The sequence below is a fragment of the Ranitomeya variabilis genome, chromosome 1 (assembly GCF_051348905.1).
Source record: "Ranitomeya variabilis isolate aRanVar5 chromosome 1, aRanVar5.hap1, whole genome shotgun sequence".
In the NCBI taxonomy this organism is placed as follows: domain Eukaryota; kingdom Metazoa; phylum Chordata; class Amphibia; order Anura; family Dendrobatidae; genus Ranitomeya; species Ranitomeya variabilis.
Window position 1 is genome coordinate 722,612,191 of NC_135232.1, and position 25,054 is coordinate 722,637,244.

Here is a 25,054-nt window from a genome sequence, read left to right on the forward strand (position 1 = left end):
CTCCCTCTGGTGGCTGTGAGTGGAGCTGCTGGTTCTGAGATTCCTTCTCCAGCTGCCCTAGTTTGGGGCTAGGCTGATTCTCTATTTAACTCCACTCAGATCGTTACTCCATGCCAGCTGTCAATGTTCTAGTACTGGTTCAGATCTCTCCTGGATCTTTCTGAGGACCTGTCTACTCCAGCACAAGCTAAGTTCCTGCTTGTTCATTTGTTACATATGGTTTTTCTTGCCAAGTTCTTGTCCAGCTTGCTATCATGAAACTACCTGGCTAGCTGGAAGCTCTGGGGGTACAGAGTGGCTCCACCACATCGTGAGTCGGTGCAGGGGCATTTTTTGCACACTCTGCGTGTTTTTTGTAGCTTTTTGTGTTGACCGCAAAGATCCCTTTTCTATCCTCAATCTGTTTAGTTAGACTGGCCTCTCTTTGCTAAAACCCATTTCATCCTGTGTTTGTGATTTCCTCTTATCTCACAGTCAATACTTGTGGGGGGGCTGCTTTTACCTTTGGGGAAATTTCTCTGAGGCAAGTAAGGCTTTGTTTCCTTTCTTTAGGGGTAGTTAGCTCTTAGACTGTGAAGAGGCGTCTAGGCAGAGTCAGGCACGCTCCACGGCTGTTTCTAGTTGTGTTGATAGGAGTAGGGTTTGCGGTCAGCAGAGTTCCCATTTCCCCAGAGCTCGTCCTGATTCCGTGTTTAACTATCAGGTCATTCCTGGTGCACCTAACCACCAGGTCCATAACAGCCAATATACAGTATGGAGCATCATGTGGGGCCATTGTACGGTATGGAGCATCATGTGGGGCCATTATACAGTATTGAGCATCATGGGGGGCCATTATACAGTATTGAGCATCATGTGTGGCCATTATACAGTATGGAGCATCATGTGGGGCCATTATACAGTATGGAGCACTGTGTGGCCATTATACAGTATGGAGCATCATGTGTGGCCATTATACAGTATGGAGCATCATGTGGGGCCATTATACAGTATGGAGCATCATGTGGGGCCATTATACAGTATGGAGCACTGTGTGGACATTATACAGTATGGAGCATCATGTGGGGCCATTATACAGTATTGAGCAACATGGGGGGCCATTATACAGTATTGAGCATCATGTGTGGCCATTATACAGTATGGAGCATCATGTGTGGCCATTATACAGTATGGAGCATCATGTGCAGCCAATATACAGTATGGAGCATCATGTGGGGCCATTGTACAGTATTGAGCATCATGTGGGGCCATTATACAGTATTGAGCATCATGTGGGGCCATTATACAGTATTGAGCATCATGTTTGGCCATTATACAGTATGGAGCATCATGTGGGGCCATTATACAGTATGGAGCATCATGTGGGGCCATTATACAGTATGGAGCACTGTGTGGACATTATACAGTATGGAGCATCATGTGGGGCCATTATACAGTATTGAGCAACATGGGGGGCCATTATACAGTATTGAGCATCATGTGTGGCCATTATACAGTATGGAGCATCATGTGGGGCCATTATACAGTATGGAGCATCATGTGTGGCCATTATACAGTATGGAGCATCATGTGCAGCCAATATACAGTATGGAGCATCATGTGGGGCCATTGTACAGTATTGAGCATCATGTGGGGCCATTATACAGTATTGAGCATCATGTGGGGCCATTATACAGTATTGAGCATCATGTTTGGCCATTATACAGTATGGAGCATCATGTGTGGCCATTGTACAGTATGGAGCATCATGTGTGGCCATTATACAGTATGGAGCATCATGTGGGGCCATTATACAGTATGGAGCATCATGTGGGGCCATTATACAGTATGGAGCACTGTGTGGCCATTATACAGTATGGAGCATCATGTGTGGCCATTATACAGTATTGAGCATCATGGGGGGCCATTATACAGTATTGAGCATCAGGTGTGGCCAGCATACAGTATGGAACATCATGTGTGGCCATTATACAGTATGGAGCATCATGTGGGGCCAATATACAGTATGGAGCATCATGTGGGGCCATTATACAGTATGGAGCAGCATGTGTGGCCATTGTACAGTATGGAGCACTGTGTGGCCATATTTTTTTGTTTATAATTATTCTTTATGAAACAGTGTGATCAGCAGTGCTAAATGGGTGTGGTTGGGACATGGATATGGGTGTGGCTAGTTATGAATGGGTGTGGTCAGAGGCGTGGCCTAAAATTTGCCGCGGCACGCGAAGCAAACTTTGTCCCTCTTTCCCATCTTCACAAGTTGGGAGGTATGCGATTCTGTTAACAACTTAGCAGACAAGGCAGCCCACAACCAGACAGGCACTTCTGGCATTTGCCAGAATTGCCAGATGGCCAGTCCGGCCCTGGAGACGACACATGGTTCTTGGTACACAGGGATCCAACAGGCATCAACAACCTCCAAGAAACATTGAACCCGTAGAGCCCACCATAGTCTGATAGGCTCATCTAGCCGTGGGTCCTAGAGCATCTGCAGGATCCGGCTCTGAAGTTCACCAAATCCTTCATGTCAAAGTGTCAGATTGATTGATGCAAAATCAGATTTTAGGTGTTACCTTTCACCAAAGAGTTAAACATTGTATTTCGTTTTTTTGCTGGATTCTCATTCATTTTCTAATTTACGACAGAATAGAAGCTAATGATTCCGGAAATTCAAGGACACTTCACCGTAGCGTCCTTTGTGCGCCATTGTCTCTCTCCTCATTCTCCTCCTTGTAGAGAACCTTCTGATTGGCTACAGGGATGGACACAGAGTTAATGTGGTGCTTTTAAAGGGGGGTCAAGACAAAATCATATTTGGACCTCTTACATAGACATGATAGTGATGCGGGTTAGTGTGTGATAACTGGGGTCACCTGTTCTGAACCCCCCATCAGTGGCCTGAATGGCCATCATTAAAACTGAACCCCATGATTATGCTTAATCCCTTAACATAGTACCAAAACCCCAGTAATTTAACCTTATCACCCATCATTGGGTCTGAACACTATCATTGCATCTGATCTGCCATAATTGGCCTTGGACCACCATTATTGAGTCTGATCCCCTATCACTTGTTCTTTTCCCCCCAACATTGGGCCTGACTCCCATCATTAAATCTGATCCACCAATAATGGGCCAAAACCCTCATTATTTTGTTTGATCCTACTTCCTGAAAAGATATTTTTTGACAAAGAATTCACCTCTGACATCTCCTCTGTTCTGTATGTGGCGCTGGCATCATCTCCTCTATTCTGTATGTGACGCTGGCATCATCTCCTCTGTTCTGTTTGTGGCGCTGGCATCATCTCCTCTGATCTGTATGTGGCGCTGACATCTCCTCTGTTCTGTATGTGACGCTGACATCATCTCCTCTGTTCGGTCTGTGACGCTGACATCATTTCCTCTGTTCTGTATGTAGTGCTGACATCATCTCCTCTGTTCTGTATGTGGCGCTGACATCATCACATCTGTTCTGTATGTGACGCTGACATCATCTCCTCTGATCTGTATGTGGCGCTGACATCTCCTCTGTTCTGTATGTAGTGCTGACATCATCTCCTCTATTCTGTATGTGACGCTGACATCATCTCCTCTATTCTGTATGTGACGCTGGCATCATCTCCTCTGTTCTGTTTGTGGCGCTGGCATCATCTCCTCTGATCTGTATGTGGCGCTGACATCTCCTCTGTTCTGTATGTGACGCTGACATCATCTCCTCTGTTCAGTCTGTGGCGCTGACATCTCCTCTGTTCTGTATGTGACGCTGACATCATCTCCTCTGTTCAGTCTGTGGCGCTGACATCTCCTCTGTTCTGTATGTGGTGCTGACATCATCTCCTCTGTTCTGTATGTGGCGCTGAAATCTTCTCCTCTGTTCTGCATGTGGCGCTGACATCTCCTCTGTATGTGGTGCTGACATCATCTCTGTTCTGTATGTGGCGCTGACATCTTCTTCTCTGATCTCTATGTGACGCTGACATCATCTTCTCTGTTCTGTATGTGGCGCTGATATCTTCTCCTCTGATCTCTATGTGACGCTGACATCTCCTCTGTTCTGTATGTGGTGCTGACATCATCTCCTCTGTTCTGTATGTGGCGCTGACATCATCTCCTCTGTTCTCTATTTGGCGCTGACGTCTTCTCCTCTGTTCTGTATGTAGCGCTGACATCATCTCCTCTGTTCTGTATGTGGTGCTGACATCAAATTCCTGACATCTTTTCTGCTTCTGTTGCAGGGTTTGGCATGACAACTCCGGCCACCATTACCGGCAAGATTTTCCTGATTTTCTATGGCCTGATCGGTTGCGCTGCCACCATCTTGTTTTTTAACCTTTTCTTGGAGCGTCTAATTACGGTCATAGCTTACGTAATGAAATCCTGCCACGAGAGGCAGCTTAGGAGGAAGGACGGCATTCCCACCGAAACGCGTCGGGCCTCAGGTACCTCCGAGGTGGACAGTCTGTCTGGATGGAAGCCCTCAGTCTATTATGTGATGCTTATATTATGCCTGGCATCCATCATTATATCTTGCTGTGCCTCCGCCATGTTCTCGCCCATGGAAGGGTGGGGATACTTTGACTCCCTCTACTTTTGCTTTGTTGCCTTCAGCACTATAGGATTTGGGGATATGGTTAGTAGCCAGAAAGCCAAATATGAGAACCAAGGACTTTACCGATGCGGCAACTTTATCTTCATCTTCATGGGGGTCTGCTGCATTTACTCTTTATTCAACGTCATCTCCATAGTCATTAAACAGTGCGTCAACTGGATATTAAAAAAACTGGAATGTCGCTGCTGCCAGAAATGCCAAAGAAAATTATGTAGGACAAAGCGGAATGTGGTGATGCCGGGAAATGTACGGACGAGGCGCAACATATCCATAGAAACAGACGGCGTCTACGAGAGCGAGACTGACGGCAGGAGAATGTCCGGGGAGATGATCTCCATGAAAGACTTCTTGGCCTCTAATAAGGTCTCCTTAGCCATCATGCAGAAACAGCTGTCGGAGACGGCTAACGGCTACCCCCGGCAAATTGGCACAAGCTCCAGGCACAATGGCTTTTCAGGAGGAGTGGGGGCATTAGCAATTATGAATAACAGACTTGCAGAAACTAGTGTGGACAGGTGAATGTTCTTCATGGCAATGATACTAAGTATGAATGTGAGACAAAGAATTCATGAATATGTGACAGCACTGGTCCTGAGTTACATCCTGTATTATACCCCAGAGCTGCACTTATTATTCTGCTGGTGCCGTCACTGTGTACATACATTACTGATCCTGAGTAACATCCTGTATTATACTCCAGAGCTGCACTCACTATTCTGCTGGTGGAGTCACTGTGTACATACATTACATTACTGATCCTGAGTTACATCCTGTATTATACTCCAGAGCTGCACTCACTATTCTGCTGGTGCAGTCACTGTGTACATACATTACATTACTGATCCGGAGATACATCCTGTATTATACCCCAGAGCCGCACTCACTATTCTGCTGGTGCAGTCACCGTGTACATACATTACATTACTGATCCTGAGTTACATCCTGTATTATACCCCAGAGCTGCACTCACTATTTTGCTGGTGCAGTCACCGTGTACATACATTACATTACTGATCCTGAGTTACATCCTGTATTATACCCCAGAGCTGCACTCACTATTCTGCTGGTGCAGTCACTGTGTACATACATTACATTACTGATCCTGAGTTACCTCCTGTATTATACTCCAGATCTGCACTCACTATTCTGCTGGTGCAGTCACTGCGTACATACATTACATTACTGATCCTGAGTTACATCTTGTACTATACCCAAGAGCTGCACTCATTATTCTGCTGGTGCCGTCACTGTGTACATACATTACATTACCAATCATGTACTAGTCCTGAGTTACATCCTGTATTATACTCCAGAGCTGCTCTCAGTAATTTGCTGGTGCAGTCACTGTGTACATACATTACATTACTGATCCTGAATTTACCACCTGCATTATACTCCAGAGCTACGCTCATTATTCTGCTGGTGCAGTCACTGTGCACATTACATTACCGATCCTGTACTGATCTTGAGTTACATCTTGTATTATACTCCAGAGCTGCACTCACTATTCTCCTGGTGCAGTCACTGTATATATACATTATACATCAGTAATGTAATGTATATACACAGTTAAGGCACTAACAGAATAGTGAGTGCAGCTCTGGAGTATAAAACAGGATGTAACTCAGGATCAGTAATGTAATGTATGTACATAGTGACTCTACCAGCAGATTAGTGAGTGCAGCTCTGGAGTATAAAACAGGATGTAACAGGATCAGTAATGTAATGTAAGTACACAGTGACTGCACCAGCAGAATAGTGAGTGCAGCTCTGGGGTATAATACAGAATGTAACTCAGGATCAGTAATGTAATGTATGTACATAGTGACTGCACCAGCAGAATAGTGAGTGCAGCTCTGGGGTATAATACAGAATGTAACTCAGGATCAGTAATGTAATGTATGTACACAGTGACTGCACCAACAGAATAGTGAGTGCAGCTCTGGAGAATAATACAGGATGTAACTCAGGATCAGTAATGTAATGTACCGTATGTACTGTAGAGGTTGGTACTCACCCGCTATGGTTGAGGTAGGCACAGGAAGCAGTATTGCTGAAATGTCCAGGCAGATATATTTAAACTGCATAAACCGCTCAGGATAGCAAAACAAAAGAACAGCCTTTTGCGGCACAAAGTGAAAACATAAAGTAAAAAGTCCATACAATACAGCGGGTCTGCCCTCTCAGGATAGTGTCTGGCTCTTTAGGCCTTAGCGCACACACACCAACACACAGGATATAAAGACAGTGAATGAGACACTTGGCCTCCATTTTATTTGCCAAACCACGCCCCTGGGGTGGGGATATGTGAGCAGTCGGTCCAACCCATCTCTAATGACCGCTCGTAAAACCTGGCCCTGGAATGGCCTAATTACTCTCTCAGCACTATATGTGCTGGAGCATGCTTCCTATCTCACATCACCGTAGCTAATAGCCGCGATGACATATTTCTCCCCTCAAGGACCCATTCGGTGGCCATCTTACAGTACACAGTGACTGCACCAGCAGAATAATGAGTGCAGCTCTGGGTTATAATACAGGATATAACTCAGGATCAGTAATGTAATGTATGTACACAGTGACTGCACCAGCAGAATAGTGAGCGCAGCTCTGGGGTATAATACAGGATGTAACTCAGGATCAGTAATGTAATATATGTACACAGTGACTGCACCAGCAGAATAGTGAGCGCAGCTCTAGGGTATAATACAGGATGTAACTCAGGATCAGTAATGTAATGTATGTACACAGTGACTGCATCAGCAGAATAGTGAGCGCAGCTCTGGGGTATAATACAGGATGTAACTCAGGATCAGTAATGTAATATATGTACACAGTGACTGCACCAGCAGAATAGTGAGTGCAGCTCTGGAGTATAATACAGGATGTAACTCAGGATCAGTAATATAATGTATGTACACAGTGACTGCACCAGCAGAATAGTGAGCGCAGCTCTGGGGTATAATACAGGATGTAACTCAGGATCAGTAATGTAATGTATGTACACAGTGACTGCACCTGCAGAATAGTGAGTGCAGCTCCGGAGTATAATACAGGATGTATATCAGGATCAGTAATATAATGTATGTACACAGCGACTGCACCAGCAGAATAGTGAGTGCAGCTCTGGTGTTTAATACAGGATGTAACTCAATATCAGTAATATAATGTATGTACACAGTGACTGCACCAGCAGAATAGTGAGTGCAGCTCTGGGGTATAATACAGGATGTAACTCAGGATCAGTACAGGATCAGTAATGTAATGTATGTACACAGTGACTGCACCAGCAGAATATTGAGTGCAGCTCTGGGGTATAATACAGGATGTAACTCAGGATCAGTAATGTAATGTGTGTACACAGTGACTGCACCAGCAGAATAGTGAGTGCAGCTCTGGAGTGTAATACAGGATGTAACTCAGGATCAGTAATATAATGTATGTACACAGTGACTGCACCAGCAGAATAGTGAGCGCAGCTCTGGGGTATAATACAGGATGTAACTCAGGATCAGTAATGTAATGTAAGCACAGAGTGACTGCACCAGCAGAATAGTGAGTGCAGCTCTGGAGTATAATACAGGATTTGTCATTCTGTACAGGTAAATATTGTGGATGCAGCACTGGAGGTGAATGGAGTACAACACAATATATCTGAAGATCAGTATTAGATAAATAATGGAAAGTATTGGAGGATAACTTGCAAGTTCTGATCTTAAAGGATTCATCCAGGACATGCGCGGTAGCAGAATGATTGTCTAAAGAGAAATTCCACAACCTTCTGATACTCTGGTATTTCATTTCCAATGTCAAGGTCTCTGCTTGCTGTCAGTGCATGGACACTTCTACATATGCTACAGAGCTTTCCACAATGTTTTTTTGCCAGGACGATCCTCCAGCTGCACAAATCAATATTCTTGCTAGTTTGTTACAATTCTCCAGATAGATGATTTTCCAGATTGGATGCAAGTGTAACAAAACCTCAGCTGTGAGGTGACAAGAATGTTCCCATTCGTTTCCAGCAAACAGACCCTGCAAATTGTGAAAAATTGATAAGGTGTGTAAGAAGGTTGCAGAATCTTTTATTCTTCACTGATGAGTCTTGTTTTCGACAAGTTGCTCCGTTGTTGGCTTTACATGCCACAAGACCACTGCAGCCAATCATGGACCTTAGTGGTGACAGTTGCATGCACATCCATTGAGCGCTGTGGTCAGTGATTTGCTGAATCGTTTTGAAAGCCCCCCCTTTATGAGATACAATGTATGTCACGTCCGCGAGAAAAGGCAGCCAAACTCCACCAGCCGTCCAGGGGGCCATCACCCGTGTACCTGCCATTCTCTTGTGATTTCCTTATTGCCGTGACAACCAGCACCATGAATTCCAGAATATGCTTTATTTTATAAAGCAGGTGACATCTCTGCGGCGGAGGGACGGCAGCTGAGGGATTTTACACAGCAGTTTCAGCCCCTCTGGTCGTCAGCTGGTTGTCAGACGGGAGGGAGGTTGTCAGGGAAAGTTTCATATATTCATTCGATTTGTAAATGACAGAAAGTTTAAAAAAAATCAATGATATTTTTATATACATTAAAAAGACAGTTATAGAAAATGACATGAAGTGCGAAGGAATATATTATCTATATCTGTGTATTATCTATCCATCTATCTATCTCTCTATCTATCCATCCATCCATCCATCCATCCATCTATCTATCTATTATCTATTGTCTGTCATCTCTCTATCTATTATCTATCTATTATCTGTCTATCTATTATTTATCATCTATCTATTATGTCATCTCTCTATCTATTATCTATCTATTATCTGTCTATTATCTATCATCTGTCTATCTATTATCTATCTATTATCCATTTCTCCATCCATCCATCTGTCCTCGTGGACCATTAGGGTGACAGCGGTGGACTTTGTCTTCCATAAGTCGGTCTCGGTGGAGTCCAGCACTGTCAGTTTTCTCCACTATTTGATTATTTCTTATTAAGTCTTTATTCTTGAAGATTCTGCAGGAGAGATGGACTCCTCTTCTATGAAGCAGAGACGGCAGTGAGGGGTCACTCAGTCCCTCATGCGTTGCCTGAAGATGAAAGCTGCTGATTGAAGCCAAGATTATTATAGGTTTGCTTATGGCTGATTGCTGCTCATCATGTGAGGAGAGGTTATCAGCTGGAATATGTGTGATGACCAAGCTCGGAGACCCAAACAACGAGGAGAGCGATATCGTAAATATCCCTGTGTACTGATTCCGCCAAAGATGGCTGGTTCTTATGCGCCAGTCTTCACAGTGCATGATTAAAATTGCCCCAATACACTGCGCCTGATGGAGAATCCCCGTGCCACATATAGTGCCTGCAGGAGATTGCCCCAATACACAGTGCCTGACGGAGAATACTCCCATATATAGTGCCTGCAGGAGATTGCCCCAATACACAGTGCCTGACGGAGAATACTCCCATATATAGTGCCTGCAGGAGATTGCCCCAATACACAGTGCCTGACGGAGAATACTCCCATATATAGTGCCTGCAGGAGATTGCCCCAATACACAGTGTGTGACGGAGAATGTCCCCACATATAGTGCCTGCAGGAGACTGCCCCAATACACAGTGCCTGCCGGAGAATGCCCCCATAGTGCCCGCAGGAGATTGCCCCAATACACAGTGCCTGACAGAGAATGCCCCCACATATAGTGTCTGCAGGAGATTGCCCCAATACACAGTGCCTGACGGAGAATGCTCCCATATATAGTGCCTGCAGGAGATTGCCCCAATACACAGTGTGTGACGGAGAATGTCCCCACATATAGTGCCTGCAGGAGATTGCCCCAATACACAGTGCCTGACAGAGAATGCCCCCACATATAGTGTCTGCAGGAGATTGCCCCAATACACAGTGTGTGACGGAGAATGTCCCCACATATAGTGCCTGCAGGAGATTGCCCCAATACACAGTGCCTGCCGGAGAATGCCCCCATAGTGCCCGCAGGAGATTGCCCCAATACACAGTGCCTGACAGAGAATGCCCCCACATATAGTGTCTGCAGGAGATTGCCCCAATACACAGTGCCTGACGGAGAATGCTCCCATATATAGTGCCTGCAGGACATTGCCCCAATACACAGTGTGTGACGGAGAATGTCCCCACATATAGTGCCTGCAGGAGATTGCCCCAATACACAGTGCCTGCCGGAGAATGCCCCCATAGTGCCCGCAGGAGATTGCCCCAATACACAGTGCCTGACAGAGAATGCCCCCACATATAGTGTCTGCAGGAGATTGCCCCAATACACAGTGCCTGACGGAGAATGCTCCCATATATAGTGCCTGCAGGAGATTGCCCCAATACACAGTGTGTGACGGAGAATGTCCCCACATATAGTGCCTGCAGGAGATTGCCCCAATACACAGTGCCTGCCGGAGAATGCCCCCATAGTGCCCGCAGGAGATTGCCCCAATACACAGTGCCTGACAGAGAATGCCCCCACATATAGTGTCTGCAGGAGATTGCCCCAATACACAGTGCCTGACAGAGAATGCCCCCACATATAGTGTCTGCAGGAGATTGCCCCAATACACAGTGCCTGACAGAGAATGCCCCCATGTATAGTGTCTGCAGGAGATTGCCCCAATACACAGTGCCTGACAGAGAATGCCCGTGCCACATATAGTGCCTGCAGGAGACTGCCCCAATACACAGTGCCTGACGGAGAATGCTCCCATATATAGTGCCTGCAGGAGATTGCCCCAATACACAGTGTGTGATGGAGAATGTCCCCACATATAGTGCCTGCAGGAGATTGCCCCAATAAACAGTGCCTGCCGGAGAATGCCCCCATAGTGCCTGCAGGAGATTGCCCCAATACACAGTGCCTGACAGAGAATGCCCCCATGTATAGTGTCTGCAGGAGATTGCCCCAATACACAGTGCCTGAGAGAGAATGCCCGTGCCACATATAGTGCCTGCAGGAGATTGCCTCAATACACAGTGCCTGACAGAGAATGCCCGTGCCACATATAGTGCCTGCAGGAGATTGCCTCAATACACAGTGCCTGACAGAGAATGCCCGTGCAACATATAGTGCCCGCAGTAGATTGCCCCAATACACAGTGCCTGCCGGAGAATGCCCCCATAGTGCCCGCAGGATATTTCCCAATACACAGTGCCTGACGGAGAATGCTCCCATATATAGTGCCCGCAGAAGATTGCCCCAATACACAGTGCCTGCTGGAGAATGCCCCCATGTATAGTGTGTGCAGTATATTGCCCCAATACACAGCATGTAACGGAGAATGCCCCCACATATAGTGCCTGCAGGAGATTGCCCCAATACACAGTGCCTGACGGAGAATGCCCCCATGTATAGTGTGTGCAGTAGATTGCCCCAATACACAGCGTGTGACGGAGAATGCCCCCACATATAGTGCCTGCAGGAGGTTGCCCCAATACACAGCACCTGACGGGGAATGCCCCTATATATAGTGCCTGCAGGAGATTGCCCCAATACACAGCATGTGACAGAGAATGCCCCCACATATAGTGCCCGCAGTAGATTGCCCCAATACACAGTGCCTGCCGGAGAATGCCCCCATAGTGCCCGCAGGAGATTTCCCAATACACAGTGCCTGCCGGAGAATGCCCCCATAGTGCCCGCAGGAGATTTCACAATACACAGTGCCTGACGGAGAATGCTACCATATATAGTGCCCGCAGAAGATTGCCCCAATACACAGTGCCTGCTGGAGAATGCCCCCATGTATAGTGTGTGCAGTATATTGCCCCAATACACAGCATGTAACGGAGAATGCCCCCACATATAGTGCCTGCAGGAGATTGCCCCAATACACAGTGCCTGCTGGAGAATGCCCCCATGTATAGTGTGTGCAGTATATTGCCCCAATACACAGCGTGTAGCGGAGAATGCCCCCACATATAGTGCCTGCAGGAGATTTCCCCCAATACACAGTGCCTGACGGAGAATGCCCCTATACATAGTGCCTGCAGGAGATTGCCCCAATACACAGCATGTGACAGAGAATGCACCCACATATAGTGCCCGCAGTAGATTGCCCCAATACACAGTGCCTGACGGAGAATGCTCCCATATATAGTGCCCCCAGAAGATTGCCCCAATACACAATGCCTGCTGGAGAATGCCCCCCCCCCATGTATAGTGTGTGCAGTATATTGCCCCAATACAAAGCGTGTAGCGGAGAATGGCCCCAGATATAGTGCCTGCAGGAGATTGCCCCAATACACAGTGCCTGACGGAGAATGCCCCCATATATGGTGTCTGCAGTAGATTGCCGCAATACACAGCGTGCGACGAAGAATGCCCCCACATATAGTACCTGCAGTAGATTGCGCCAATACAAAGTGCCTGCTGGAGAATGCCCCCATATATAGTGTCCGCAGTAGATTGACCCAATACATAGTGCCTGCTGAAGAATGCCCCCATATATAGTGCCCGCAGAAGATTGCCCCAATACATAGTGCCTGCCGGAGAATGCCCCCATAAACAGTTACATGAAAAAGGGCACCCCTATTAATTTTAAGTGCAGCGCCCCAGAGTCCTGGTCGTTGCAGTACTGTTGCTCCGCCGCTAAGGGGGGCTATGGTACGTCTGATGGCACTGAAGGAGTTCATCTGACCAGGTATCACAGACACCAATACACTTCACAGTCTGGCCTCCAGGGGGAGCTAAGGGTTCTATGTATTAGGCCACTCCTCACAATCTGGTAAAACTGGGGGTTAGGCAGGAAGTTAGTGAGAAAGCTGACTGGGTTGGAACCAGGCAACACCTTGTGGCAGAGGGTGTTGTAGGGGAAGATTCAGAGGGGTCCCTGTCAGGGGTGGGATCCTGACAGAGGCCTAGCAACCAGAGAGAACGTTACGGGACCGCGCCTGCACGATATAGCGGCGGTACCCCAAGAAAGGACAAGAAGCGAGGTTTATTGTGCTGAGTGAGAAACGAGATCAACGCAACAAGGAGAATACCAGTAGGAGTCGTGCTGTAAGACGAGGCAACATCCTACTGAGGCGCATAACCGGTGGCCGGAACGCCGAGGAAGTATAGAGCTCCAGGCCAAACTTCAAACCTACGGCAGGACAGTCAGTTATAGGCGGGCTGTCTCACCCAATTGACCTAGGAAGACACAGGGGGGTAACAACAGGAGTGGGGCGACGCTAGAGTCCCGGAAGAGCTCCGAGCCTCCCCGTCATACGGGTGCGTCCTAACCATAAGATCTGGGGGACGTGGAAGAACATCAGAATCGAGTTGTGAGGGAACACGAGAAACAGACACAACAGTTGTGGGGTCTATCCCGTAAGCACAGCAGGGGAGGACCACAACACACAAGCGCTAGAGGGTAGGCACAGATTTCCACCTGTAAAGGGAACTCTGGAGGTGCCATCGGACCGGCCGGACTTGCGCAGCCTGGCTAACCGTATTCCGGACTGAGGACCCTGAAGCCTTCAGTAAAGAGGTAAAGAGACTGCAACCTGGTGTCCTCGTTATTTACCGCGACCGGCACAGTACCGCACTAACACCACCATAACGACATCCCATACCATCCACACCTTTCATTGGGCGCCCCTCAGCAGGGTCACGGACCGGGTCTAGCCACCGTGACAACTCCAGAACAGAGACCCGGTACCGGGTACCCCTCGGCCCTGCGACAGTGGGGGCACTACAACTTGGCGTCACGAACAGGATCTACTTAAGCCTGAAGAATCGGGTCATGTGTGCCTTGGAACTGTGCTTTATTATACTTGGACTGTGACTTATTGCAAAGACTGTGGATTGCCATTTGACACCAAAACCAGCTGCCATTACAGCGCTAGGGAGAGCGCAGGAGAAGAAGAAGGGCGTGGAGTAGGCGTGGACCAGCTGAAAAGCGCGAAAGACAATGGCCGCCCAGTCTAAATATTTCTGCACTGTGAGGACGTGTCCGTCAGCAGCCGAGATCCGCCTCCTGATTCTCAATGGTGGGCGGAGACAGAGAAAACGAAACCGCCCACGAAGGAGAGAGCGGGAAGAGAACCAGGAAGCGACCCATGCGGAGGACGCCATGATGAGTCGCTCAGACCAGGAATGCGGGGTTGAAGCCGAAGACTTCCCCAGCCACCCGGACGAGCCCAGTGGCCAGCTCTCCGCAATTGGGACCGGCCTCCTGCAAATGGAGATGGAGGGCCTGATCGAACAACTCCTCCAGCTGCGGACGGAGACGCCAGCGGAGGATCTTCTAACATCGGACCCTGCGTTGCTGTCGGAACCTCAGCCGATGCTCCCATTGACCATACCGCTGGCGGAGCCGACCGAGGAGGAGGGACACGCGCCGACCGGTGAGTCCGCTGACCCTGCCCCGCTGGCTGAGGGTCTGTTGATAGGCCCCGTCACGGCACCCCCTCTCCCTGGGACCCATAGACTCCAGCGCTTGTTACCGTGGGAGGAGACAACGGGTATGGAACACTTCCTGAAAGCCCCGATTTCACCAATTACCCCGCTGAGTGAGGTCCATGCGGAGCGTACAGTATGCCGCTTGGTGAACCTAGGACCCGACCTCATGGGGTTCCCCGGGGTGAAGACACAGAAAGGGGAGATGGTACAGGCCCTGAGCTGGGAGGAATACCAGGTCCAGCTGGAACAGCAGTGGGAGGAGGGAGAAAGGGCGTACCAGGTTGGGCTAGAGGCCTACCACCAAAAGGACTTGGCGGTTAAGGACCGGGCCCGCAAGGACCCCATCGCTCACCAGGCCCCGCGCAGGCAGGGCACCGTTGTCGCCTTCAAGCTCCGCGGAGGCTGGGGCTTTATCAAAGAGCCGGGCCTGTACGCCGAAGTCTTTGTTAACCGACGGGATGTGGAGTCTCATCTCAGAGAGGGCCACCCAGACCGGGATCTCTACCCGGGGGGACGAAGTTATTTACACCAGGCACTTTGGGGAAAAGGGGTGGTTCGCCCTGAATGTCCACAAGAAGCAGAGCCCCGTGACACCCCTGACTGAGGTGCCAGTGAAGCTGACCCCCGTGGCAGAGGTGCCCCCTCGTGGTCAGCCCATGATCGTCACCAAGACCACCGAGGTCACTCCGACGTACACCGTCATTAAAACCACGACCTGCAACATTGTCACCTCAACCATTGTCGTGGCCAAGGGGGCGTCCTCCCAGGTGGTCGGTGCTCCAGCTGCCCCAGAACGGAAGACAGTGGGTACGCAGACCCCCAGATGGGACAGTACCTCCCCTTACGCAGTACCAGGCGGCGGGCAATATCCAAAGGGGTTGCCTCCGCCGGTGCTGCCCCCTGATTGGTTCAAGTAAATGTCCTGATCTTCTGAATATGTATATAGTTAACTGTTTGTCCTTCTGATGTTTTTGCTGCTACAACCCGATCAGGGTTAACTCTTAAAGGGATCCCTTTGTTTACCCGGGATCCCTTCTTCTGCTTTTTGTTTTTGTTTCCTGTTTATTCATCATTGAAAGAACTGCTGAATCATGAACAATGCATGATTACAAACTTCTTGTAAATAGTTTGCACCTTCTTAAAGGTGCTCTCTACTGGTTTTACACAAGGAAAGGACTCTTTGCGAAGACACTGGTTTTGGAACCAGCACCGGAGTCCTTACTGGAACAGACTTGCAGCTTGAGAAGTTGCACTACCTCATAGAGACTTGGTCCCCTCTTAAAGGGAATGTTCACATATTGCACTTATGAACAGTGTTGCCTTAAGATGGTTAAATGGCAATAATGTTTTGAAAGAAGAAGTTAAATGTAGCTAACTAGTTAATTGTGAGAGATGTTTAATGATGTTGATAGAAGAATGAGGACAGAAAGTGAACCCGTACGGGGTTAGTCAGTGAGTCCTCCTATGAGACATGCAGAGATGGCTCAGTAATCCGAACTGAAAGATGGATGATAAGTTCTATACCGTGTATAGTAGTAGAAAGGCAGTAGGCCCGGGCGGAAAGGGGAGGTCCTGTAACAGAAAGGAGAGGCAGTAGGCCTGGAGCAGTTAGGACAGGCGGTCCTGCAGATGTAAAGAAGGAGAATGCAGAAAAGTTGATTAGCCTTATAATGTTTTATAAGAAGGTCTTTAGTGGATTCAGCGAGTACGTCTTTAAAGGCAATGTTAAATTATTGTTCAAAAATTTTGCACTTAGTAGAATACCCGGTTGGGTAAGAAAAGTATTTATAGTATGTTATTTAAAATATTTAACCATGTTTGTAACGTTCAAGTGTCCTCACCTCCCATAAAGGGAAGCTATGTTAAAAAGTTTACTTGTACTTGCATTTTCAAAATTGTATGTCTTTTTGCTGACATGTATTGTTGTTTTCTTCCCAGTCCAGGAGTACTGGATTTAACCGGGGGGGTGCAGCGCCCCAGAGTCCTGGTCGTTGCAGTACTGTTGCTCCGCCGCTAAGGGGGGCTATGGTACGTCTGATGGCACTGAAGGAGTTCATCTGACCAGGTATCACAGACACCAATACACTTCACAGTCTGGCCTCCAGGGGGAGCTAAGGGTTCTATGTATTAGGCCACTCCTCACAATCTGGTAAAACTGGGGGTTAGGCAGGAAGTTAGTGAGAAAGCTGACTGGGTTGGAACCAGGCAACACCTTGTGGCAGAGGGTGTTGTAGGGGAAGATTCAGAGGGGTCCCTGTCAGGGGTGGGATCCTGACAGAGGCCTAGCAACCAGAGAGAACGTTACGGGACCGCGCCTGCACGATATAGCGGCGGTACCCCAAGAAAGGACAAGAAGCGAGGTTTATTGTGCTGAGTGAGAAACGAGATCAACGCAACAAGGAGAATACCAGTAGGAGTCGTGCTGTAAGACGAGGCAACATCCTACTGCGGCGCATAACCGGTGGACGGAACGCCGAGGAAGTATAGAGCTCCAGGCCAAACTTCAAACCTACGGCAGGACAGTCAGTTATAGGCGGGCTGTCTCACCCAATTGACCTAGGAAGACACAGGGGGGTAACAACAGGAGTGGGGCGACGCTAGAGTCCCGGAAGAGCTCCGAGCCTCCCCGTCATACGGGTGCGTCCTAACCATAAGATCTGGGGGACGTGGAAGAACATCAGAATCGAGTTGTGAGGGAACACGAGAAACAGACACAACAGTTGTGGGGACTATCCCGTAAGCACAGCAGGGGAGGACCACAACACACAAGCGCTAGAGGGTAGGCACAGATTTCCACCTGTAAAGGGAACTCTGGAGGTGCCATCGGACCGGCCGGACTTGCACAGCCTGGCTAACCGTATTCCGGACTGAGGACCCTGAAGCCTTCAGTAAAGAGGTAAAGAGACTGCAACCTGGTGTCCTCGTTATTTACCGCGACCGGCACAGCACCGCACTACCACCACCATAACGACATCCCATTCCATCCACACCTTTCATTGGGCGCCCCTCAGCAGGGTCACGGACCGGGTCTAGCCACCGTGACAACTCCAGAACAGAGACTCAGAGACCCGGTACCGGGTACCCCTCGGCCCTGCGACAGTGGGGGCACTACATAAGCTTAATGTTTTATAAAAAATTGTTTTTTTTACAAAAGCTATTTCAGTTTCATATATCTAATAACTGTTGGACACAGTAATGTTTCTGCCTTGAAATGAGGTTTATTGTACTAACAGAAAACAGGTGCATAAGTATGGGCACCCTTATCATTTTCTTGTTTTAAATACTCCTACCTACTTTTTACTGACTTACTAAAGCACTTTTTTTGTTTTGTAACCTCATTGAGCTTTGAACTTCATAGCCAGGTGTATGCAATCATGAGAAAAGCTACTTAAAGTGGCCACTTGCAAGTTGTTCTCCTGTTTGAATCTCCTCTGAAGAGTGGCATCATGGGCTCCTCAAAACAACTGTCAAATGATCTGAAAACAAACATTATTCAACATAGTTGTTCAGGGGAAGGATACAAAAAGCTGTCTCAGAGATTTAACCTGTCAATTTCCACTGTGAGGAACATAGTAAGGAAATGGAAGAACACAGGTACAGTTCTTGTTAAGGCCAGAAGTGGCAGGCCAAGAAAAACATAAGAAAGGCAGAAAAGAAGAATGGTGAGATAAGTCAAGGACAATCCTCAGACCACCTCCAGAGAGCTGCAGCATCAATTTGCTGCAGATGGTGTCACTGTGCATCGGTCAACTATACAACGCACTTTGCACAAGGAGAAGCTGTATGGGAGAATGATGCGAAAGAAGCCGTTTCTGCAAGCACGCCACCAACAGAGTCGGCTGAGGTATGCAAAAGCACATTTGGAGAAGCCAATTTCTTTTTGGAAGAAGGTCCTGTGGACTGATGAAACCAAGATTGAGTTGTTTGGTCATACAAAAAGGCGTTATGCATGGCGGCAAAAAAACCACAGAATTCCAAAAAAGACACTTGCTACCCACAGTAAAATTTGGTGGAGGTTCCATCATGCTTTGGGGCTGTGTGGCCAATGCCGGCACCGGGAATCTTGTTAAAGTTGAGGGACGCATGGATTCCTCTCAGTATCAGCAGATTCTTGACAATAATGTTCATGAATCAGTGACAAAGTTGAAGTTACGCAGGGGATGGATCTTTCAGCAAGACAATGATCCAAAATACCGCTCCAAATCTACTCAGGCATTCATGCAGAGGAACAATTACACTGTTCTGGAATGGCCATCCCAGTCCCCAGACCTGAATATCATTGAACATCTGTGGGATAATTTGAAGAGGGCTGTCCATGCTCGGCGACCATCAAACTTAACTGAACTGGAATTGTTTTGTAAAGAGGAATGGTCAAAAATTCCTTCATCCAGGATCCAGGAACTCATTAAAAGCTACAGGAAGCGACTAGAGGCTGTTATTTTTGCAAAAGGAGGATCTACTAAATATTAATGTCACTTTTCTGGTGAGTTGCCCATATTTATGCACCTGTCAAATTTTGTTTGAAGGCAGATTGCACATTTTCTGTTAGTACAATAAACCTCATTTCAAGGCAGAAACATTACTGTGTCCAACAGTTATTAGATATATGAAACTGAAATAGCTGTTGCAAAAAACCCAATTTTTTATAAAACATTATGCTTAAGACTAATAGAGGTGCCCAAACTTTTTCATATAACTGTATAGTGCCCGCAGTAGATTGCCCCAATACACAGCGTGCGACGGAAAATGCCCCCATGTATAGTGCCTGCAGGAGATTGCCCCAATACACAGTGCATGATGGAGAATGCCCCCATATATAGTGCCCGCAGAAGATTGCCCCAATACACAGTGTGTGACGGAGAATGCCCACATGTATAGTGCCTGCAGGAGATTCAGGGCTGGATTTAAGAGGTGGGTGGCCCGGGGCCCATTTTGGAGGGAGGCCTATTTTTCAAGGTGTTGCAATATGTAATGCAAAACCACAAAGTCAAAACAAATCCAAGTTTATTTACAGAAATCATTTGCGCAGAGAAATTCAGGTAAAATCATTCATTTTGTTACAATCCAGGCACTTTCCTTGATTTTCGTGCTGCAAAATCACTAATGATGTTACTAAAGTCCAATTCACGCAGTATATCTGACTCGATGCTCATGATAGCCAAATTTACAAGTCTTTCCTGCTTCATGGATGTCCTTAATCGGTTTTCAACTAATTTGAGTTTTGAGAAGGAACGCTCACCACTGCAGATTACCATCAAAATTAGATATATCCTTAGAGCTACCTCAGTAGTCTCAACACAGACAGACACACACACACAGACAGACAGACAGAGATCATACTCGCCCACCACGACACTGTGAAGATTGAATCACTTCATCTCTGGATCTTCAGTGACTGAAGATCCAGAGTGAAGTCCTGCCGCGCTCCGCGGTGGAGAATCCTCTTCTCGCGCCAACATCGTGGCTCCGCCTCCTTCTTCGAAGGTAGCTGAACAAACTCTCATCTGATCTAATCCAAGGGAGTGATTATATAGCTGAATAGGTAGCGCCTAGAAGCTTCTGTTGGGATCGGAGAAGGCTGCCGTATGCCATAAGGTAAGCATTAGGTACAGGGAGGGCACTATGGATGTCTGGCTAGGCTAGCCAGGTCAGTGGATGCTAATGCAGGTCAGGTGCCATGACTCTGCCGCTCTGCGCCAGCCACTGAGATGTAAGACCGTAGCCAGGTCCCTACACTTTCAATAGTTTCTCTTTTGTTAAATGTTCCTTATCATTAGAAATGGTTCACAGCAAAGAGACGTGTATTTTACATGTTTTGAGATATTTATCCCTATATTGGTGGGAGGCCCCCGCTTGGTGGGTGGCCCAGGGCCTGGGCCCCTTGCCCCCCCCCCAAATACGGGCCTGAGGAGATTGCCCTAATACACAGCGTGTGACAGAGAATGCCCCCATATATAGTGCCCGCAGTAGATTGCCCCAATACACAGCGTGTGACAGAGAATGCCCCCCTGTATAGTGCCTGCAGGAGATTGCCCCAATACACAGGGTGTGATGGAGAATGCCCCCATATGTAGTGCCTGCAGGAGATTGCCCCAATACACAGCGTGTGATGTAGAATGCCCCAATATATAGTGCCTGCAGGAGATTGTCCCAATACACAGCATGTGATGGAGAATGCCCCCATATGTAGTGCCCACAGGAGATTGCCCCAATACACAGCGTGTGACAGAGAATGCCCCCATATATAGTGCCCGCAGGAGATTGCCCCAATACACAGTGCCTGATGGAGAATGCCCCCATATATAGTGCCCGCAGAAGATTGCCCCAATACACAATGCCTGCCGGAGAATGTGGATCGCCCTACCAGGGCAGCGGGGTACTCGGTACCGGGTCCGGTACTGAATGTCATGGTGGCTGCGTCCCGGTCTGTGGCCCTGGGCACCCAATTAAAGGGGAAAGGTCTTTAAGGGATATTGTGAATAAAGTCTATTGTTCGTGATGCCACATGTGGTTCTCGGTCAGTATGGACCGACGCTGCTTAACCCCTTCACCCCCAAGGGTGGTTTGCACGTTATGGACCGGGACAATTTTTACAATTCTGACCACTGTCCCTTTATGAGGTTATAACTCTGGAACGCTTCAACGGATCCCAGTGATTCTGACATTGTTTTCTTGTGACATATTGTACTTCATGATAGTGGTCAAATTTCTTTGATATTACATGCGTTTATTTGTGAAAAAAACGGAAATTTGGTGAAAATTTTAAAAATTTTGCAATTTTCCAACTTTGAATTTTTATGCAATTAAATCACAGTGATATGTCACACAAAATACTTAATAAGTAACATTTCCCACATGTCTACTTTACATCAGCACAATTTTGGAACCAAAATTTTTTTTTGTTAGGGAGTTATAAGGGTTAAAATTTGACCAGCAATTTCTCATTTTCACAACACCATTTTTTTTTAGGGACCACATCTCATTTGAAGTCATTTTGAGGGGTCTATATGATAGAAAATACCCAAGTGTGACACCATTCTAAAAACTGCACTCCTCAAGGTGCTCAAAACCACATTCAAGAAGTTTATTAACCCTTAAGGTGTTTCACAGGAATTTTTGGAATGTTTAAATAAAAATGAGCATTTAACTTTTTTTTCACACAAAATTTACTTCAGCTCCAATTTGTTTTATTTTACCAAGGGTAACAGGAGAAAATGGACCCCAAAAGAAGTTGTACAATTTGTCCTGAGTACGCCGATACCCCATATGTGGGGGTAAACCACTGTTTGGGCGCATGACAGAGCTCGGAAGCGAAGGAGCGCCATTTGACTTTTCAATGCAAAATTGACTGGAATTGAGATGGGACGCCATGTTGCGTTTGGAGAGCCCCTGATGTGCCTAAACATTGAAACCCCCCACAAGTGACACCATTTTGGAAAGTAGACCCCCTAAGGAACTTATCTAGAGGTGTGGTGAGCACTTTGACCCACCAAGTGCTTCACAGAAGTTTATAATGCAGAACCGTAAAAATAAAAAATCATATTTTTTCACAAAAATTATCTTTTCACCCCCAATTTTTTATTTTCCCAAGGGTAAGAGAAGAAATTGGACTGCACAAGTTGTTGTACAATTTGTCCTGAGTACGCTGATACCCCATATGTGGGTGTAAACCACTGTTTGGGCGCATGGGAGAGCTCGGAAGGGAAGGAGCGTGTTGTGAATTAGACTTTTTTGGCTCCCTCTTGTGGTCACTAGTGGTATGACTCTGAGATTGTCTTTCCCTAGTTTGGCACCCACCTGGGTCGTTAGTCCAGGGGTGTTGCTATATGAACTTCCTGAATTCTTAGTCTGGTGCCTGTCATCGTTGTAATCAGTCCTTTCTGTTTGCTCCTGTCTGCTGGTCCTGGTTCATGCAAAATTAAGCTAAGTCCTGCTTCCTTGTTTTTTGGTTATTTGTATTGCTCTTATTTTTTGTCCAGCTTGTACTAAATGTGATTCCTGATTTTGCTGGAGGCTCTAGGGGGCTGGTATTCTCCCCCCGGGCCGTTAGACGGTTCGGGGGTTCTTGAATATCCAGCGTGGATATTTTTGATAGGGTTTTTGCTGACCGTATAAGTCATCTTACTATATTCTGCTATTAGTCAGTGGGCCTCTCTTTGCTAAATACCTAGTTCATTCTTACGTTTGTCTTTTCTTCTTACCTCACCGTTATTATTTGTTGGGGGCTTGTATCCAACTTTTGGGGTCTTTTCTCTGGAGGCAAGAAAGGTCTATCTTTTCCCTTCTAGGGTTAGTTAGTTCTCCGGCTGGCGCGAGACGTCTAGAACCAACGTAGGCACGTTCCCCGGCTGCTGCTATTTGTGGTGCTAGGATTAGATATACGGTCAGCCCAGTTACCACTGCCCTATGAGCTGGTTTTTTGTGTTTGCAGACTTGGTATTTATTGCAGAGACCCTCTGCCATTGGGGTCATAACAGGAGCGCCGTTTGACTTTTCACTGCAAAATTGACAGGAATTGAGATGGGACCCCATGTTGCGTTTGGAGAGCCACTGATGTGCCTAAACATTGAACCCCCCCCACAAGTGACACCATTTTGGAAAGTAGACCCCCTAAGGAACTTATCTAGAGGTGTAGTGAGCACTTTGACCCACCAACTGCTTCACAGAAGTTTATAATGCAGAGCCGTAAAAATAAAACAAACATTTTTTTCCCACAAAAATTATATTTTAGCCCCCAGTTTTGTATTTTCCCGAGGGTAACAGGAGAAATTGGACCCCAAAAGTTGTTGTACAATTTGTCCTGAGTACGCTGATACCACATATGTGGGGGTAAACCACTATTTGGGCGCATGGGAGAGCTTGGAAGGGAGGGAGCGCCGTTTGACTTTTCAATGCAAAATTGACAGGAATTGAGGTGGGACGCCATGTTGCGTTTGGAGAGCCACTAATGTGCCTAAACATTGAAACCCCCCACAAGTGACACTATTTTGGAAAGTAGACCCCCTAAGGAACTTATCTAGAGGTGTGGTGAGCACTTTGACCCACCAAGTGCTTCACAGAAGTTTATAATGCAGAACCGTAAAAATAAAAAATCATATTTTTTCACAAAAATTATCTTTTCACCCCCAATTTTTTATTTTCCCAAGGGTAAGAGAAGAAATTTGACCCCAAAAGTTGTTGTACAATTTGTCCTGAGTACGATGATACCCCATATGTGGGTGTAAACCACTGTTTGGGCGCATGGGAGAGCTCGGAAGGGAAGGAGCGCCGTTTGACTTTTCACTGCAAAATTGACAGGAATTGAGATGGGACCCAATGTTGCGTTTGGAGAGCCACTGATGTGCCTAAACATTGAAACCCCCCCACAAGTGACACCATTTTGGAAAGTAGACCCCCTAAGGAACTTATCTAGAGGTGTAGTGAGCACTTTGACCCACCAACTGCTTCACAGAAGTTTATAATGCAGAGCCATAAAAATAAAACAAACATTTTTATCCCTCAAAAATTATTTTTTAGCCCCCAGTTTTGTATTTTCCCGAGGGTAACAGGAGAAATTGGACCCCAAAAGTTGTTGTCCAATTTGTCCTGAGTACGCTGATACCCCATATGTGGGGGGGAACCACTGTTTGGGCGCATGGGAGGACTCGGAAGGGATGGAGCGCCATTTTGAATGCAGACTTAGATGGAATGGTCTGCAGGCATCACATTGCGTTTGCAGAGCCCTAATGTACCTAAACAGTAAAAAAAAAACACAAGTGACACCATTTTGGAAAGTAGACCCCCTAAGCAACTCATCTAGATGTGTTGTGAGAGTTTTGAACCCTCAAGTGTTTCACTACAGTTTATAACGCATAGCCGTGAAAATAAAAAAAAAAATGTTCCCCCCAAAATTATTTTTTAGCCCCCAGTTTTGTATTTTCCCAAGGGTAACAGGAGAAATTGGACACCAAAAGTTGTTCTCCAATGTGTTCCGAGTACGCTGATACCCCATTTGTTGGGGTAAACCCCTGTTTGGGCGCACGGGAGAGCTCGGAA

At 47.0% G+C, this 25,054-nt stretch overlaps 2 protein-coding genes across 2 annotated transcripts in view; both read left to right on the forward strand.

Annotated features, from left to right (window-relative positions):
• Window positions 1–5,247, forward strand: part of KCNK13 (potassium two pore domain channel subfamily K member 13) — a 118,119-nt gene extending 112,872 nt beyond the window's left edge. The window contains exon 2 of the mRNA XM_077249222.1: window positions 4,236–5,247. Coding sequence (XP_077105337.1) covers window positions 4,236–5,128 — 893 coding nt within the window. The 3' untranslated portion in view covers window positions 5,129–5,247. The remainder of the gene's footprint in view (window positions 1–4,235) is intronic.
• LOC143798623 (protein kinase C theta type-like) overlaps window positions 1–25,054 on the forward strand; it is a 1,028,586-nt gene that overhangs the window by 153,665 nt on the left and 849,867 nt on the right. The window lies entirely within an intron of this gene.